This window comes from Podarcis pityusensis (assembly GCF_964106645.2).
Source record: "Podarcis pityusensis genome assembly, chromosome: 10".
In the NCBI taxonomy this organism is placed as follows: Eukaryota; Metazoa; Chordata; class Lepidosauria; order Squamata; family Lacertidae; genus Podarcis; species Podarcis pityusensis.
Window position 1 is genome coordinate 43664092 of NC_138035.1, and position 18323 is coordinate 43682414.

Genomic DNA, 18323 nt, shown 5'->3' on the forward strand with positions numbered 1-18323 from the left:
CAACATTTAAAAACACCAGTCATAGAATAAAGAATAATAAAAACAAACTGCTTAAAAAACAATACTTAAAATGCACCACTATATATCTAAAACCAGCAATTAAAATTTGAACTGGCAGCAGCAGCCCAGTCATCAGCATTGTCCGCATCTTAGTTTCCAAATGCATAAAGCCTTTACTGCAAAAGTAAATTGTTGCTTCCTTGCCTGTATAGAAGCAGGAGCCAAGCCAAGCCAAACTGATCGTATCAGGAAGAAGAAACTTTGTTTGCTGATTCTCTGTCCACAGCACTGCTGAGGACCAAAGATTCCAATAAACAAGCAAATAAGATCCATGAGGCTCTTGCTAGGCAGAGTAGAGACTCTAATGTCGTGCTTAGCCTGATAATATGCTGGGTGTCTATTCTGCCATGTGGATCTTATGAGGGGGAAAGAAACATTGTTTGCTTATCAGATCAGCCAGGAAGCTGGGTCTCTGTTCTGCCTAGCAAGAGGTGAGGTGTGTGCCTTAAACCAACCTGCATAACAAAAGCAAGAGCAAAGCCGCGTGGATATTTGCTGATCAGAATCTCCCTGCCTTGGCAGGGAAGCTTATTGCTATGCTGGGTCTGTCTTGCGCCTTACAGATTGTGCAGGCAGAAAGCAGCTTTTACTTCAAAGTAAAGCCTTTTACTCTGCAACGCCAGCTGGGAGGCGGCATGGGCTTATGCCTTGCAGATTGGGCAGGCAAAAAACCTGGCCATTTACTTTGCAGTAAAGTGTTGCTTCCTGCCTGCAAGCTGAGCAGTGCATTCTCAGTATATTATAGGGTAAAAAAATATGAAACATTTTTTGCGGTCTGGAGTTCATAGCAGTAAGAGACAAAATATCAATATATCATAACCCACCCCTACTTCAAGTCTCCAGATGTTGCTGAACTCCCATCATCCCTGACCACTGGCCATGCTGGCTGGGGCTGATGGGGGCTGATGGGAGTTAATATCTGAAGGGTCTCAGGTTCCCCATTCCTGCTTTATATGAAATTGGTTTGAAGGCAATATTATGTAATGCCACTTCTTCTGATAGATAAACAGCTGTCCTAAAACTGTTTCGTTTTCTTCATACTACTATGGATTGAACTAAGCATGTTGCAGTTTGTTTTGACCTTTGCATTTATGGCTCCACGACTTCCATTTTCTTAAATTTCTTACCCTCTGAATTTATTGTTTGTTCATTATTTACAGGTTCAAAAGAAAAATTACAGGGAAGAGAAGAAAAGAGCCACAAAAGAACTGCTTAGCACAATCACAGACCCATCAGTCATTGTTATGGCTGACTGGCTGAAGGTCAGGAATTATGTATAATATTGAGTGAAAGTTGTAGCTGTTGTTTATTTGTCAGAATGTAAAAGAATTCAGATCCTAGTTGGTTGCTGATTGATGTTTACCACTAGGAAAAACTCCATTAATTATATCCCAGAGGCTCAGTACTTGATGCATAGGGAACCAACGGGGACACCTTGCCACTGCTTTACAGTGGTTGCCATGGCTACATCTGTCTGCAGTGACTAATTGAATTGGTGATCACTTTATATTCAATACAATGTGAATTATGAGTGATTCCTCTGGAAACAGGAAACTGTTACTTTAAAACAGATTCCTTCTTGCAGACTCACCAAGCCACATTTCATACATGATAGCCTAAAGCTCTGGGAGTTTCAAATGTGTGAATTTCAATGATGATATGAATAGCTCCAGGAAGAGGACGTAAAAGTAGCACGGGTATCAAATAATCTAAGCTGCTTAATGTCAGTGTGTTTCTTGCACGTCACAGGAGAATTAAATTACTTCTGCTGATCAATAAAATATTCCACCTGAACTTGTTGTTTGTACCTTGTTTTCCTGTATTGGCTAAAGTGTAAGGGCTGTTAACATACTACTTTTTTTCATTGATTGATTACATTTGTATCCTGCTCTTCTCAAAGGCAATGTTTTATCCTCACAAACCCATGAAAGTTAAATTAGGTTGAGAGAGTGTGATTTGTTCAAGGCTACAAAGTGATCTTCGTTTCTGATTAGGGATTTGAACTTGCATTTCATATTTCAAGTACATTCCCTAACCAGTAGGTTCTACTGGTGTCAGATGAGACATATTCTGCAGGCATGGGAATCATCCCAAGTTTCTGTATTTATTTACATATGTAAAATAACGTCTGACATAGTAAATTAGTTTTCATTTTAAAGGAATACTGTCTGCATGGTGCAGTTGATATCCTTTGGTAATTTGATTTACTAGTTACACTCAATTACCAGTATACAAACATTAAGATGTGTTGTGCCTATAAGTATTTGTGTGAGATTTGAATAACTCTTCTTCATTTTGCAATTCTGAACTGGTTGTGTATATTGTAAGAAGGGTCTTACTGCTTGGCCAGGAGGGATTGGGACTGAAATGTACTTAAAATGTACTTACAATTAAAAGTCTCTTTTTTCTGTTAAGATTCGAGGTACACTGAAAAGCTGGACCAAACTTTGGTGTGTGTTGAAACCTGGAGTACTGCTTATTTACAAAACTCCCAAAAACGGCCAGTGGGTGGGAACAGTACTTCTGAACGCTTGTGAACTCATTGAGCGGCCTTCAAAAAAGGATGGATTTTGTTTCAAACTTTTCCATCCTTTGGAGCAATCCATCTGGGCTGTTAAGGTAAGTGAATATGTATTCTTAATGCAGGTGGCGTTGAATAGAACATTACACCAATGACACATTAAACCTATCTGCATTGTTAAATATTAATGATCTCAGTGTGCTTTCAGTTGTCAGCTCAGCTATCCCTTTGCTAAATTTGCTTGATTTTCTGACATGCCAAAGCCCTGAGCGGTGTGGTTGCATTGGAGAAGTATTGGCCCTCTGCATAATCCTGTGTGGTCTTTATTGTGAAAGCAGCCACTAATCATAATCTTTGCCCATACAAAATGTGTGCAGTAATGCTGTGTAACAGCGCCTGAATCCCTAATGGTACCTATTTTATTATCTTGTAGGCATTAGGATAATATTTTTTCGTTCTCTCAGGCTTTTTAATGATTTGTGCTTTAAAATTGTATTGGGAAGATTCTCTTTTAAAACATCAAAAATTGCCACATTTTTACTTTGCTGTTTTAAGTTCCTGTTTGTTACTTTTTATTGGTCTTATGTATATTTGTATTGTTTTGCTTAATATTACATTGTAAACTTACTGGGCTTACCAAGAGATTATGTAAGAGAGGGTGGATCCAACAGGAGGATAGAAGATTGTACCTGGAGAGGACAAAGTGCCTCCATACCCCACCTAGAGTCCACTTAAAAATGGGTTAGCAGCAGAAATCAGCCCTGGATATTAGGAACAAAGGCATCACCTGAATTACATGTACCTCCATCCCCAAGATAACCAAAAAGGGCCCAATCCATTTGTGGATGGATCTCTTGTGAGAATCCATAATTATACTTAATGATGTTTGGATCTCTTGATACACAAGGCAGTATAACTTCTATGCCTTTTGGCTCTGCTACTGAATATTCTGGATACTAACCAGTAAGCCCAACCAAAATGTCTGGGCAGTTGGATGGGGCAGCTCCCTTATGAGGAAAGGTTGTGACTTCTTCACACAGCGTATCGTTAACTATGGAACTCGCTTCTACAGGAGGAAGTGATGGTCATCAATTTAGATGGTTTTTAATGAAGATTAAATAAATAAATTGAGGAGAAGGCTGTCAACAGCTACTGGCCATGATGGCTGTGTTCCACCTCCACTGCCAGACGCAGCAGTTGTTGGGAGTTGCAGGTGGGGCAAGCTCAGGTCCTGCCTGTGTGCTCCCCACAGGCAGCTGGATTACCACTTTGAGAACAGGATACTGGATTAGATGGCCATTGACCTGATCTATTAGACTCTTCTTATGTGCTAAGTTGTAGTGTCCTCTGTCCACCCCCTCCTGTTTATCTACACACATTTGGGAGTCCATGAGCTTCAAATGAGGATCATTCCAACTCTCCAGACCGAAATGTGTGACGTTTTTCTTGTAGCTGAGCTACCTTCCAATTTCTCAACAGTGATTGAAGAAAGGAAGTGTACAGATGGTGTTGGCTGTGCCTTTCTTCTTCGCCAGCTGCATGTTCTACTTAAATGTATTCTTGCTGTCATTTCCTTCTTGCTTCCCACCCCAACATGAATGAGTAATCAGAGTTTTTAATGCCACCAATATTTTGGCCTCTACAATGTTTTTTTCTTAAAAAAATAATAATACAGGAGTGAGTGGGAGAAGCACCTGGAAATTTTAGTTCTAAAGATCTTTTAAGAGGAGGGGGATCCAAAATACGGATATTTTTTAAATTAATCTGAAGAGCAGATTCCAGTGAAGTATGACCATTGGTCACATAGAGTTATTGCAATAGCAATTGCTGATTGACAGAGAATCCTTGATATTTCATTAAAATTGTGCCTTCAAATTAATCTAAAACTCTTGCATCTATATTGTTTGTATTTTAAGGGTCCTAAAGGTGAAGCTGTTGGATCCATAACACAACCATTACCCAGCAGCTACTTGATCATCCGAGCAGCTTCAGAATCAGATGGTAAATAAAAGCACATTCTGTCAATAACATTTTCTGTGAAGGCAATACAGTAAATCCTAATGTGATTAAACAGTTTCAGGAAATATTTTTTTACCAGCAACACCATGTGTAGCCCAGATGTTTTTTGTCCCCAGATTTCTTTTTCTCAAAATATTCACAGTAGGATAAATGTGGATTAAAAAATATGAAAACCAGAGCTTGGTAATACAAAAATAGTGCAATATAGGTACAGCTTCCCTGCAGAAGACTTCAGCCTTATAAGACTTATAAGGCACAGCTGGTCGAATGTACATGACTCATTGATTCTGTGGCTATATATTCAGACTCCTGCCTGTACAATGAGACTTCCTCTTCCCCGCCTCTGCTCCATAGGGTTTTTTTGGGGGGAGGGGAACCTTGAGAACAGATTGGGGGGATGTGCAGAAAGAGAAGAGGGAGAGGAACTCCTTGTGCTAACGGGGGAAGACTTTTTTGGATGTAGACCGAAGTGCAGTGCCTCCCCCCCCCCCCCAGTATATCAGAAGCTACTAGTGCTGCAGTCCCAAGCATACGTGAATAAAAACATGTCCTATTGAAGTAAATGAGACTTAACCAAAAATATAGTTGGAATCTGGCTATGTGTTGAAAGAGCACAGATAATCATTTCTGGTCTTAAGAGGTCAGATATAAAATCCTAGTTCTGTGCTTTAGAGGTACATCCATATGAAATGCAGATCTAGCATACAGTTCAAATGGTGAACTCAGTAACACGGGGTATTATACTAACCAAAAATATGTATTTTTAGGTAGGTGTTGGATGGATGCATTGGAGCTGGCTTTGAAGTGTTCAGGTTTGCTCAAGCGCACAATGATTAGAGAAGGTAAAGAGCATGAAGTGACCTTAACAGATGGTGCACACGTGTCTTTCTATGGTCTGCTACGTGCAAACAACGTGCATAGTAGTGAAAGCTTCCCGTAAGTTGTTCAGATGTATAACCTTTATTGTGGTGGGGGTGGGGGGCCATGAATCCTGTTCCAAGGTTAAATTCTTACTGTCATTTAAATAGTTTTCCAATGTTTTCTTTTATTGGTCCTTTTATTGGTTACTTTTTTCACTGTCTTGGCAAAACTGCTGCTTGCTATACTTACTGAAAATATCACTAGAATTTTTAAATAAGCACACAAAAGGCACATGGTATGAAAATAATGGTATCTAAAAGTAACTTTTTATTTTCTTTATATATTCACATGTTAACCTGTTGAGTACAGATATGCTTAAGGATGCAATTGTGTTCATATATGTTCTAGTTTATGGTTGTGGAAGGACATAAGATGGAGGGAAGAGACGTTTTCATCCTTCCCTTTTTCTTTTACACCACCCGCCTCATATTCTTCTCATAGGCTGGTGGAGACCTATCCTAGAGGGCAGTGTTCGAAACTCCCGTTATTCTGGGCACATTTCGTAATGGGGAAGTTCATTAATGCACAAGCAGTTTCTGAGCTCTGGGTGCAGTACTGCACCTAAGATTTCGGATTAAAACTGCAGAGTGAAAGGAAAGGAGGACCTTTTCCTGCCTCTCCACTTCCAGCTACTCTCTGAAGACTGGAGAAGAGACCATCTTAAGAATATTAGGGGCAGGGGATGGACTAGACCATGTGAAATATGAACATAATATTTTAGCTGCAGTTCATTCATTTTCAGCTTTATATTGTTATTAAAAAAATTGTGTCTAGACATTCCATTATTGTGCCCATAAGCTAGGTTTAAGGTGCTTCCATATCTCAGTTTCTAACACTGCTAGAGGGTCCCTGTAGACAAGGTAAATGGCAAATAAATGACTTAAAAGCCGCCTCCGGCCCTGCACCCTTCATCAATGTTACAATTCTTTTTTATTGTTCCCTGCTAACACAATAATGTTTTCCTTAAAAAAAGAAAAGTTCCTGTAGGAACAAAACAATTATTAATATTATAGAGCTGATTTGTAGGGGGACCTGGGAAATGGAATTTCCCGACCATTTCTACCATACCTTGAGGCTATACAGGTAGCCCCCAGTTTACGCGGGGGTAACGTTCCGAGGCATCACACATGTTGGTGAAATCGTGTATATTTGAAAGCCATTGGAAAAACCTACAAACACCCCATTCTGCCCCCTGCTCTGCTTTTTTAGTGACATTTCAGTGATGTCTTTATGAGGTTTCCTGGTCACTTCCAGATACACAGTTGCACACATATTGAACACACATAAATGGGGAGCTGCCTGTAATCTTCTCCCTCCCAAACACATTTAAATAGCTAAGAACCACCAGTTCTGGAATAGGGCTTGCGCCTGTAGTATACATTCATTATGAAATGGAACTGGTTTGCCATTGTTTTGCCAGAAGTTATGAGACAGCTACAAATAGAAACTATTGCCACACACCTACTACTTCTCTTCAGCTCACTTGTTATGTTTCAGTCACTCAATACAACTGCAGGAGCAACAAACTACAGAGTGGTGATTGGTTGAGTTAGCTGTGAGTCACAATGCTGGTACTTACCAGTGGCTTGAACTGCTAAAAGACCCCACACTGTGACTGTAGCACTCAATTCAAAGATAAATTATTGCAATGATTTCTTTAATTACGGTGTTGTAGCTGTACAGACATTTCTGTATTAACTCATATTGATGTATTTTGCAAGAAAATCCATATATTTTAATACTAAAATGTTATCTACAATTTTAATTGGCAAGCTTAGTACATTCTTAAATTGATCACTACCTATGTATGTGTAAATGTATTTTAAACAGCTAAAATGGAAAGTATGGATTGTTTCTCTGAGTCTATGGGGTAAGGTCTGTTATAAAACCTAAGGAAAAACATACAATTGCAGTCTAAGCTGTAGTAATTGCAGTTCTTTTTATAAGCATAGTTACTTGGTTAGTGATAAAGTATTGATGCTATAGTAAAACCATATGAAAAAGGTTAGGAATTGAAGTTGCATAAATTAAAACTTAGGATAGATCCCAGCCAGATGTAAGTGTTCCTATGTCCCACTCATTTAAATATGCTTTTAATTTTTCCATTAAGTGAGACTGAAAAGTGCTTAAATTTGACTTTATTGTGCCTAATGTTTACTGAACTGACCACTCAAAAGCCATAAGTTGAGTTGAGTTGCTAAATTGTATAAAGGATTGAAACCTATCTCTTCTTTTTTTAGGCTAAATGATAGTGAAATGGAAAGGCATCACTTCAAAGATCCAGATCTGTATTCTGATAAATCAGATAGGGAAAATGATCATGATCGCGATGAATCGGATAATGATGGCTTGGGAGAAAGTGACACTGACACATCTGAGCGGCAGGATGACTCATACATTGACCCTGAACCTGATCATATCAAGGAAACAACGTATTTGGAAGAAGTTCATGAAGAGCTTGGAGAGGTTTAAAAAAAAAAAGTGTTTTTATGCAGTAGTAATGTTTTGGTTTTAAGGTTTTGAAACTAAAATTGTACCTTGGAAAGGCAGTCAGTTTGGCAACATTTGAATTGCAAAATGGTTTCCTTTGCCTTTTTAACACGCACTTTCTTGTCTAATGTCCCTCTAGCTGTAGCTCAATTTTCAGACCATTGGTAGATTAATTGCTTTGGTTGCTTAATTTTTAAAGCATATCTAGGCATAAGAGGCCACCATAAAAAGCAAAAGAAACTGGTAGGATTTGGCCAAGGGACTATGGCTGGCTAAAGTTGATGCAGATTTAGAAATAACTTGACAAATCGAAACACTAAGAGCCAGCCATTCACCTGAGCCGACCCAAAGGTAAACAGAGATTATTCTAGATTGACAGCTGATAAGAGCAGCGAAGACATGCCCAAGGGCATTAATCAAGGTAAAACAGAAATTTTGAATCTCATGGTTGAGTTGGAAGTTGTAGTGTGTTGCAGGTTATCTAGCCTTGGTTTGATAAATAGCTGTTCGGTGTTTTTTAAAAAATAGTTCACGTTTCCCAAGTGCAGCATGTGAATTGCTTCACATGTTATATTTTGGCCCTTGCTCATTCAGGGTTGCAGGCTCCGGGTTTTAATTTAAAAAAACAAAACTGCTTAGGAATAAATTGCCCAAAGTTGAGTCAATTGGAGTGCTTTCTCTTAAGTTGTCCTTTGCAGCATTATGTATTTTTGATGGGTGGGTAAAGCAAGTTTACTAACAAACATGGGCTCTGACCAATGCAAAATAAATATGAATTCACCCCACGTCATAGAGAAGGCATTGGCAGTTTTGAACCACAGTGACTGAAACCAAATATCTTCTGCAAATGTGCTCTTTCAATTAGTATCATGTTTATGTTCTATTCTGCTTTGTTGTTGTTGAAGGCAGGAGAAGCTTCCCAAACAGAAACAGTATCAGAAGAGAACAAAAGCTTGATATGGACATTACTAAAACAAGTACGCCCAGGAATGGACCTCTCCAAGGTGGTGCTGCCCACGTTTATTTTGGAAACTCGTTCTTTCTTGGATAAACTCTCTGATTACTACTATCATGCAGACTTCTTATCTGAGTGAGTTGATTTCATTCCTCTACAATAAAAACTAACTTGATGTATCCGCTTAGTATTTTGTTTTCAGAAGCATTTTTTTAACATTGCTTTCTTAATAAGTTGTAAAACATGTCAGGCCTGCAATAAATCATACTTGTAGCCCCTGGAATTTTCCCATCTTTTGTGGGGCTTACCTTTAAAGTCCTAAGCACCTTGGGATTCATGTACCTGAAGGAGTGTCTGTTCCCACACCAACCTGTCCATGTCTTGAGAGCACCAAGAAAGGTGCTGATCCAAGTACTGCCTTTAGTTAGGGGTTCGTTATGGTTTTTACAAGGTGTTGTTGTTGTTTAGTCATTTAGTCGTGTCCGACTCTTCGTGACCCCATGGACCAGAGCACGCCAGGCACGCCTGTCTTCCGCTGCCTCCCGCAGTTTGGTCAAACTCATGCTGGTAGCTTCGAGAACACTATCCAACCATCTCGTCCTCTGTCGTCCCCTTCTCCTTGTGCCCTCCATCTTTCCCAACATCAGGGTCTTTTCCAGAGAGTCTTCTCTTCTCATGAGGTGGCCAAAGTATTGGATCCTCAACTTCACGATCTGTCCTTCCAGTGAGCACTCAGGGCTGATTTCCTTCAGAATGGATAGGTTTGATCTTCTTGCAGTCCATGGGACTCTCAAGAGTCTCCTCCAGCACCATAATTCAAAAGCATCAATTCTTTGGCGATCAGCCTTCTTTATGGTCCAGCTGTCTCTTCCATACATAACTACTGGGAAAACCATAGCTTTTACTATACAGACCTTTGTTGGCAAGGTGATGTCTCTACTTTTTTTTTTTACTTTTTTTTTTTTTTTTTTTACAAGGTAGAGGGCCTTTTATCTTTAGACTTTGCCCCGACTTTAGAATTCTTTCTAAAGACCTTCACACAGCACGTTTTTCAGTGTTTTGAGAAGGCTTTCTTATTTGCTCAGGCATTTTAGCGTTATTATTTCTAGTTTGTACAGGAGATTTTTTTTTAGTTTTAACTTGTTTTGTCTTCTGCCTTCTTATATATATTTACTGGCTTTAATTGTATTTCCATCTTGCATTTGAATTAGTTCTTATTCATATTTTTGTACACTGTTCTTTATTGTCTACAGACAATTGTCTGCTTTTTACTCTATCCACATATTAATAGTTTTGAAATTTTATTGTACATTGTTATTTAATTAAAATAAAGACTGTGTCCAAAAAAGTACTTAAATTTGCCTAACAAATCTTGTTTTCTAGAGCTGCCCTTGAAGAGAATGCTTACAATCGTATGAAACAAGTTGTGAAATGGTATTTGTCAGGATTCTACAAAAAGCCAAAGGTAACACTTTCCGAACACTTTTTGTGGTAGCAAATCCCTTCCCCTTTCACTCTTTTTCCTTGCCCCCACCCCCATACACTTTGGTGCAGATCAAAATTTGTCTATATACTCATGTAGGATATTTCTGGATACTAGTATAATAAGCCTGTAGGATGGTAGGGTGGTGGCTTTAATCATGGTGTTTGTTGGTTATATCTGTAGCTGGCAGGGTGGGTTAAAGAGGGCTCTTTTCTGCCACTTCACCTTCCTGAATTAAAATTTTAATTTAATTTAATTTAATTTAATTATAAAGGTCTTCTGTGACCATGAACACTTTGGGCCATGACCATGCTCACTATACCATGTGGCTTCTGGAGGGTGGGCCATTGATCAGTTTTACCCTCAGCCCCAAAATAGTGACAGCTGTAGTGGGAGCTTAAGGGTGAGAATAATGGTTGTGCAGTGTAAAATCTAGCACAATAGTTGTGTTAGCAGTAGCTTGTTGTGCAGCAAGTTGTACATCAGAAAGTATCAGGGCTTCAGCAGTCTGTTGCACAACTACCTGTGAGAACCATCCTGGTTTTCTATCCTCCTGCGCAAACCATTCTGCTAGCACAACTAATACACAGCAATCAGTACATATAGTCCTCTATGTTAAGAAAGGCATACTTTTTGCACATTATTTTTTCTCCCTAAACACTCGTAATCAGTCATCTCTGTGTCTGGTTGACTGACTCCTCAGACACCAAATAGCAGCTATGGCAAAGGTCCCTGTGAAAGACATGCCATGAAGCTCACTGGTGACCTTGGGCCAGCCACAGTGTCTCAGCCTAATCTACCTCACAGGGATGTTGTGATAATAATATGGGGAGAGGGAGAACCATGCACACCACTTCGAGCTCCTTGGAGGAAATGTGGATTAAAAATGCAGTCAGTCAAATACTTAACTAGTATGTGGTCAAATAAACACACAGTGCTGCCCCTTCTGCTTTTGATGTGAGCACTGTGGTAAGGGTAAAGGGACCCCTGACCATTAGGTCCGGTCGTGACCCCTCTGGGGTTGCAGCGCTCATCTCGCTTTATTGGCTGGCGTACAGCCTCCGGGTCATGTGGCCAGCATGACTAAGCCGCTTCTGGCGAACCAGAGCACTGCACGGAAACGCCGTTTACCTTCCTGCCAGAGCGGTACCTATTTATCTACTCGCACTTTGACGTACTTTTGAACTGCTAGGTTGGCAGGAGCAGGGACCGAGCAACGGGAGCTCACCCCGTCACAGGGATTTGAACCGCCGACCTTCTGACCAGCAAGTCCTAGGCTCTGTGGTTTAACCCACAGGGCCACCCGCGTCCTACAGTGCAAAGTTGGCAGGCAATGTTGTCTAGTGATTTGACTACTGGAGTGGTTTAATAAAATGTAATGTGAGTCACAGAAATACATTTCCATAGTTGCTGTGCCTCTATATGCCCTACAAATATGAAATTTACCATAGCTTATCCTGAGAGAGCATGTCACCATAGGGCTTTCCTTTAAATACTTACGAACTGAAAACTATTAGGCCCGTCTTTTTTCAGTTGGAATGTATTTTCTTAGCAAAAATTGTCTCTCTTTTCAGGGACTTAAAAAACCCTACAACCCTATCCTCGGTGAGACCTTCCGTTGTTTGTGGGTTCATCCAAGAACAAATAGCAAGACTTATTATATAGCTGAACAGGTATTACCAAAGATGTAACAAACATGGTTTTTTAATAACTACCAGCATTTCTTCAAGTTTTGTATTTCTTTACAGTGTCATCAAATAAATGAAGACCAGAGGAGAGCTTGGCATAATAGAACCAAAACACTTCTATTTTAGCATGTTTCATTTTTCCTTCTTTCCTTTCCTGTTTTAGGGATATCAGGTAGATTATGGTTCTTACTATTTTAGGCCTAGGGCTCTTTCTTATGTTGAAGGAAACACCAAAAGTACAAGTGATTGGTTTTTCTTCAGATCGTATAAATCTTTCATACAATGGTGTACAGGACTACAATTTTTATGGTAGAAGAGCCATCAGACTTGGGATATACATCAAACATATTTTCCAAAAGAATCTTAACTGCACAGATTAGACAGATTCCATTGCTGATGGCATTGATTCCAAAATACTCCATGTGACACTGTGGATATCTCCTTCAAATGTCAGCAGGAATCTCTCAGTCAATGTCATGCCAAGCCTTTGTCAGGAGTTCAGCCTACACTTGAGTAGGACCCTGGCAGAGACACATGCCCGACTGGCATGTTCCCTCCCTCCTGGTCGATCGTTTGGGAGCTTCAAAAGCTTTCTTCTGCCCGAACATCACAGCAACCGATGCCAACCGGCACACTTAGGGATCCGCAGAGTTTGTGCATCATGCACGTGACAGACCTCAGCAACTCAGCATGTTGGCTAATCTACTTTATTTACATATAAACACACACGGAACACTGCACGGCTCCCTCTCTCTCTAGCATCAGACAGCAAAGAGAAAAAGCAAAGGGCAATAGTCCCACTTCACGGAACACAGTAACACAAACATCCTGTCTCCGTCACTTCCCACTCTGTGGAGTCAAAACATATACCGTCATGTGAAAGACAAAAATCCCATGACTGCAATCATGGAGCTGGGAATTCTAACAAAATTTGAGGTTCTTTCTGATACGCTAGGTGATGTTTCGAAACCTGTAAACTTGTTTCACAAAGTTTGATAATCTGAAGGCAAGCGTTGTGGTGATAATGTGTCTGTATGTAGGACATGCACAATCAACTCACTTGAGAACTGACTTGTGAAGTTTGAGAACGGTTCTCTATATTTGGATACGACTTGTTTGTACTTCCCACCTTAATTAAGAATAAAATGTTACAGTTCTCAAATTTTCTAGCCCATGTGTAGATATTCTTTTGGGATATATGTTTGAGTATCTCAAGTTTGATGGGTTCTCCACAACAGAGTAGAGTTTATGAGTGGAATGCTAATTTAAGGGCAAAATAATAAGTAATTGTTAAGAAAAGATGGTGGCTCTGTCTAGTAGTAAAACTGGTGCCTGAAATGCAATAGTGAGATATGTGCATGTGTATCTCAGTTCGACTCACTTGTAACTATTACTTTCTCTTTAACAATCAGCCAGTTATCAGCAGTCATAACTACTGCAGGTTTCTGGGTAGTTCATTAGTTTAATTATGTTGATGTCATGTTTTTGCACACGTATCTTCAATAATACTTGGTGTGTAGCTGCATATTTGGTGAATTACATCCACTTGCCTAGTGAATAGGATTCCAAATTATAATTCTTCTGCACCCTTTGCTTGTTGCCACAGATTTTCACAGCAACTCACCTGCTTATATTGAATTATGTTGCTTTCAACAGGTATCTCATCATCCTCCAATATCTGCCTTCTACGTAAGCAATCGAAAGGATGGATTTTGCCTTAGTGGTAATATCTTGGCCAAATCCAAATTTTATGGTAAGATCTTGGGTTATTTTTTTCAGTGTCTACAAAAATGTGCCTATTTTTGATGATGAAAGTGTGTTAAATAATAAGAATTTGATGAATGCAGTGATAAAATTGAATTGAAATAGCTTTCTCTCCACAAAAAAAGAGTGCCATAGTTCTTTTAAATTAATATTAGTCTACAGAATTTTCTGTGACGACACTATTTAGTCTTGTAAATCTTCTGTACACTCTCTGGATGTGCTTCTTTGAATCTTAACATTTTATTGTTTTTCAGGAAATTCATTATCTGCCATTCTGGATGGTGAAGGACGGCTGCTGTTCCTAAACAGAGGAGAGGAATATGTAATGACCATGCCATATGCACATTGTAAAGGTAAAAATACCAGTTTGGCCAATCCAACCTACTTACTATCCATTCTTGTTACAAGTGCTTTCCCCGCCTTCTGGCAAGCACAGATAGCTTGAGAATGAGACAAAGTCTGGGCCGACTTGTATGGAGGTGTGATTAAGTGAAGAAACTGGAGAAGAAATGACTACTGTTTCTTCGTTTCCTCATAACCATAACTCAGGGAGAAAAATGATTGCTAAAAAATAACTGTTGCTTGTTTTGGCCCGTGAGAAATCATGGACTAGAGTATGACCCAATTTTCACACAAAAAATCATTTGTTTTTGTGGGAATTTGGTCCTTCCCTAATTTGGCAGACACATTCTGTCTGCAAAAATCCTTCAATAAATATTTAGTTGTGCTGCACAAAGGCCACTTCTTCATTCAGCGGTGTCCTTTATTTCATGTAAGATTGAATAATGGGGTATACATGATAGAGGGAACTTAAAATATGCTAAAACCCTCCTACTCAATGCAAAAGTGAGCCCTCTCTGTGAAAAAACAGTCCAGATAGTTTGCATCATTTCTAAAAGAAGATTAGGGTTGTGAGTCTGCAAGGGGAGAGAAATTGATAGCTGTAGGTCATACTGAGCTTTGCACAGCGCTGGGACATTTGAAGGACATTCTCTGTATACCTAAGAACAGGACAATGAAGGACACAGTGCTACATACAGTGAATGATAGCAAACATTGGTCACACTCAAAGCAGACTCATTAAAATCAGCAGAGTTACTCCGTATATGGTGCTGTTGGTTATCACAGAGTAGTTATGCATATTTGAACTTATAAACAGTTTGAATTTCTGCAGTGAAGATAAAGCAGTAGAATAAATAATGTTTTCTAAATAATTACTTCCAATAAGTAATGTCTTCCGGTGAGGATTTTAGTATTTTTGAATTTAACCAGCTGAAGATTTCTGCTGACTTTGTTTCTTGTTTGAGGGCTTATGAGCCTTTGATAGACAGTGGCTTTTTAAAGAAAAGGATTAGCCATATTGGTGAATTTTTCCTCTTGTTATTCATCTTGCCATCAGTTAATTCTTCTTGGAATGTAACAAAAGGCATGGGCTTTAATATACCATCTTTCATTATACTGTAGGTAGAAATGGAAGTACAAAATGGAGGTAACTTTGTAACAGAATTAGAATTAAAATGAGTTCTTTCTTAACAGGAATTCTGTATGGCACAATGACTTTAGAGCTTGGAGGAACTGTTAGCATCACATGTGAAAAAACTGGATACAGTGCAGCACTTGAATTCAAGCTAAAGGTTAGTTAAACCTGTTTATAGGCACAAGAGGATTTAGCGTTAGAAAATACAGAGTAGTGCATTCATTCTTTTGGTTCTGCAGAGGAAATGAGACCTCTTTTACTGGCCTAGATTATTTTTGAAATGCTGGAAGCAACCTTTGAATATTAGTGGTGATGGTGATAATCATCATAATAAACCCTCCAGTACCTTGTAATTCTTTTCACACTTAGCTATTGAACTCAGTGAGACGTATTTCTCAGTAAACAGCACAACCTTAAGCATATTACAGTTTTGGACAAAAAAATCACTCTGTTTTTTTAAAAAAAATCTGACCCAAAGTTAGCTGTATTTATTAATCAGTAGAATAGTTCATAACATTTATTTAGAAACTATGCAGAAAAACAAGACTTTTATATTAATCCATTCATTTTAACCAGAGATGGGGAACCTGCTGCCTCCCAAATGGTGTTGGACACTAGGGATTATGGGAATCGTAGTCCAACAGCATCCAGAGGCCATAGATTCCCCCCAGCACTGATTTAAATAATAAATAATAATAAAAAATTTATATCCCGCCCTCCCCAGCCGAAGCCGGGCTCAGGGCGGCTAACAACAATAAAACAGTACAAAAGTACAGCACAAACAGCACTCTAAAATCATTCATTATAAAATTAATTAATTCAAGCCACTGGCAACCATTGGGCCAGAGCTCCGCGAAGATTGCCGAGGGAGGGAGTCAGGCTGTGCCCTGGCCAAAGGCCTGGTGGAACAGCTCTGTCTTGCAGGCCCTGCGGAAAGATGTCAAGTCCCGCAGGGCCCTGGTCTCTTGTGACAGAGTGTTCCACCAGATCGGAGCCACGGCCGAAAAAGCCCTGGCTCTGGTTGAGGCCAGCCTAACTTCTCTGTGGCCTGGGACCTTCAAGATGTTTTTATTTGAAGACCGTAAGTTTCTCTGTGGGGCATACCAGGAGAGGCGGTCCCGTAGGTACGGGGGTCCTAGGCCGTATAGGGCTTTAAAGGTTAAAACCAGCACCTTAAACCTGATCCTGTACTCCACCGGGAGCCAGTGCAGCTGGTATAGCACCGGGTGAATGTGATCTCGTAGCGAAGACCCCATAAGGAGTCTCGCTGCAGCATCCTGCACCTGCTGGAGTTTCTGGGTCAGTCTCAAGGGCAGCCCCACGTAGAGCGAGTTACAATAATCCAGTCTGGAGGTGACCGTCGCGTGGATCACAGTGGCTAGGTCAGGGCGAGAGAGGTAAGGAGCCAACTGCTTAGCTTGGCGGAGATGGAAAAATGCCGCCTTTGTTGTAGCTGCAATCTGCACCTCCATGGAAAGGGAGGTGTCGAAGATTACACCCAAACTCTTAACGGACGGTGCTGGCACTAATTGCGCCCCCGCAAGAGATGGGAGTTGCCCCCCCCAATCCCATATCATCCCGTCCCAGCCACAGGACCTCTGTCTTCGAAGGATTTACCGTATTTTTCGTTCTATAGGGCGCACCGGCCCATAGGACGCACCTGTTTTTTTTGGGGGGGGGGGAAATGAATAAAAAAAAATATCCCCCCCCCCCCGCCACGGCTGCCGCCCCAAGCCTCACGTGCTTCGGGCTGCAGGCTACCGCCCCAAGCCTAGCGCGCTCGGTGGGACCTCCTGCCGGGCGCGCAAGGCTTGCAGACACTCGCCCGAAGCACGGGGAGCCCTCCGGAGGGCTCCCCGTGCTTCGGGCGACAAGCTGCCGCCCGAAGCCTCGCGCGCTCGGCGGGACCTCCTGCCGGGCGCGCAAGGCTTGCAGACACTCCCCCGAAGCACGGGGAGCCCTCCGGAGGGCTCCCCGTGCTTCGGGCGACAAGCTGCCGCCCGAAGCCTCGCGCGCTCGGCGGGACCTCCTGCCGGGCGCGCAAGGCTTGCAGACACTCCCCCGAAGCACGGGGAGCCCTCGGGAGGGCTCCCGTGCTTCGGGCGACAGGCTGCTGCCCCAAGCCTCGCACGCTCGGCGGGACCTCCTGCCAGGCGCGCAAGGCTTGCGGACACTTGCCGGGGCTGCAGGCTGCTGCCTGCAAGCCTTGTGAGCCCGCGGGAACTCCCACCGGGCTTGCAAGGCTTGCGGATAGTTTCCTGAAGCCTGGAGAGCGAGAGGGGTCGGTGCGCACCGATGCCTCTCGCTCTCCAGGCTTCAGCGAAAGCCTGCATTCGCTCCATAGGACGCACACACATTTCCCCTTCATTTTTGGAGGGGAAAAAGTGCGTCCTATGGAGCGAAAAATACGGTAGCTTCAACCGGCTCCCACGTAACCAACCAGCCACAGCTTCCAAACATCTGGTCAGTGTGTCTGGGGCCGAGTCAGGATAAAAATAAAGTAGTAAATTTAATAAAAATAAAGTAGTAAATTTAATACTTCTGTAGCTCAGATATAGTGCCATAGTTATTAGTTACTCTAGTCATGATGTGTTCTGTGCACTTCCAGCATAATTTTTCTTTGTGGATAATTTTCTTCGGATATCTCTCAAGGAATGGAAGAAGAGTTCAGTATTTGATTCTACTTAGTTCTGGGGGAATGATGACAGACATTACCTTTGAAATACATTAGGCTGACATTTCAGAAACCTCTTAGCAGCTTTTAGTAGCCTAATTTGCTTGTCACACAAAACCCTACTTTAAATAAACAGTACATTGATGTGAATGAGCAGCATGCTGGTGCACACTGTTCAGAAGTTCCCAAAGAACTTCTCTCCTACTGCTGTCATTTTCTGCAGACCAAACATGCCAGAATCTGACTTGTTGTGTCCTCTGAACATGAGCTT

General features: G+C 41.1%; 1 protein-coding gene across 12 annotated transcripts in view; it reads left to right on the top strand.

Moving 5' to 3' along the window:
* The window catches only part of OSBPL8 (oxysterol binding protein like 8), a 69629-nt gene that overhangs the window by 43030 nt on the left and 8276 nt on the right, over positions 1-18323 (top strand). For all 12 annotated transcript variants that reach the window (XM_081024147.1, XM_081024152.1, XM_081024151.1 and 9 more), the window contains 11 exons: positions 1221-1322; positions 2476-2679; positions 4498-4582; positions 5368-5536; positions 7762-7987; positions 8917-9101; positions 10350-10431; positions 12024-12122; positions 13794-13890; positions 14156-14254; positions 15438-15535. In XM_081024147.1, the coding sequence (XP_080880273.1) occupies positions 1221-1322; positions 2476-2679; positions 4498-4582; positions 5368-5536; positions 7762-7987; positions 8917-9101; positions 10350-10431; positions 12024-12122; positions 13794-13890; positions 14156-14254; positions 15438-15535 (1446 nt within the window). The remainder of the gene's footprint in view (positions 1-1220; positions 1323-2475; positions 2680-4497; positions 4583-5367; positions 5537-7761; positions 7988-8916; positions 9102-10349; positions 10432-12023; positions 12123-13793; positions 13891-14155; positions 14255-15437; positions 15536-18323) is intronic.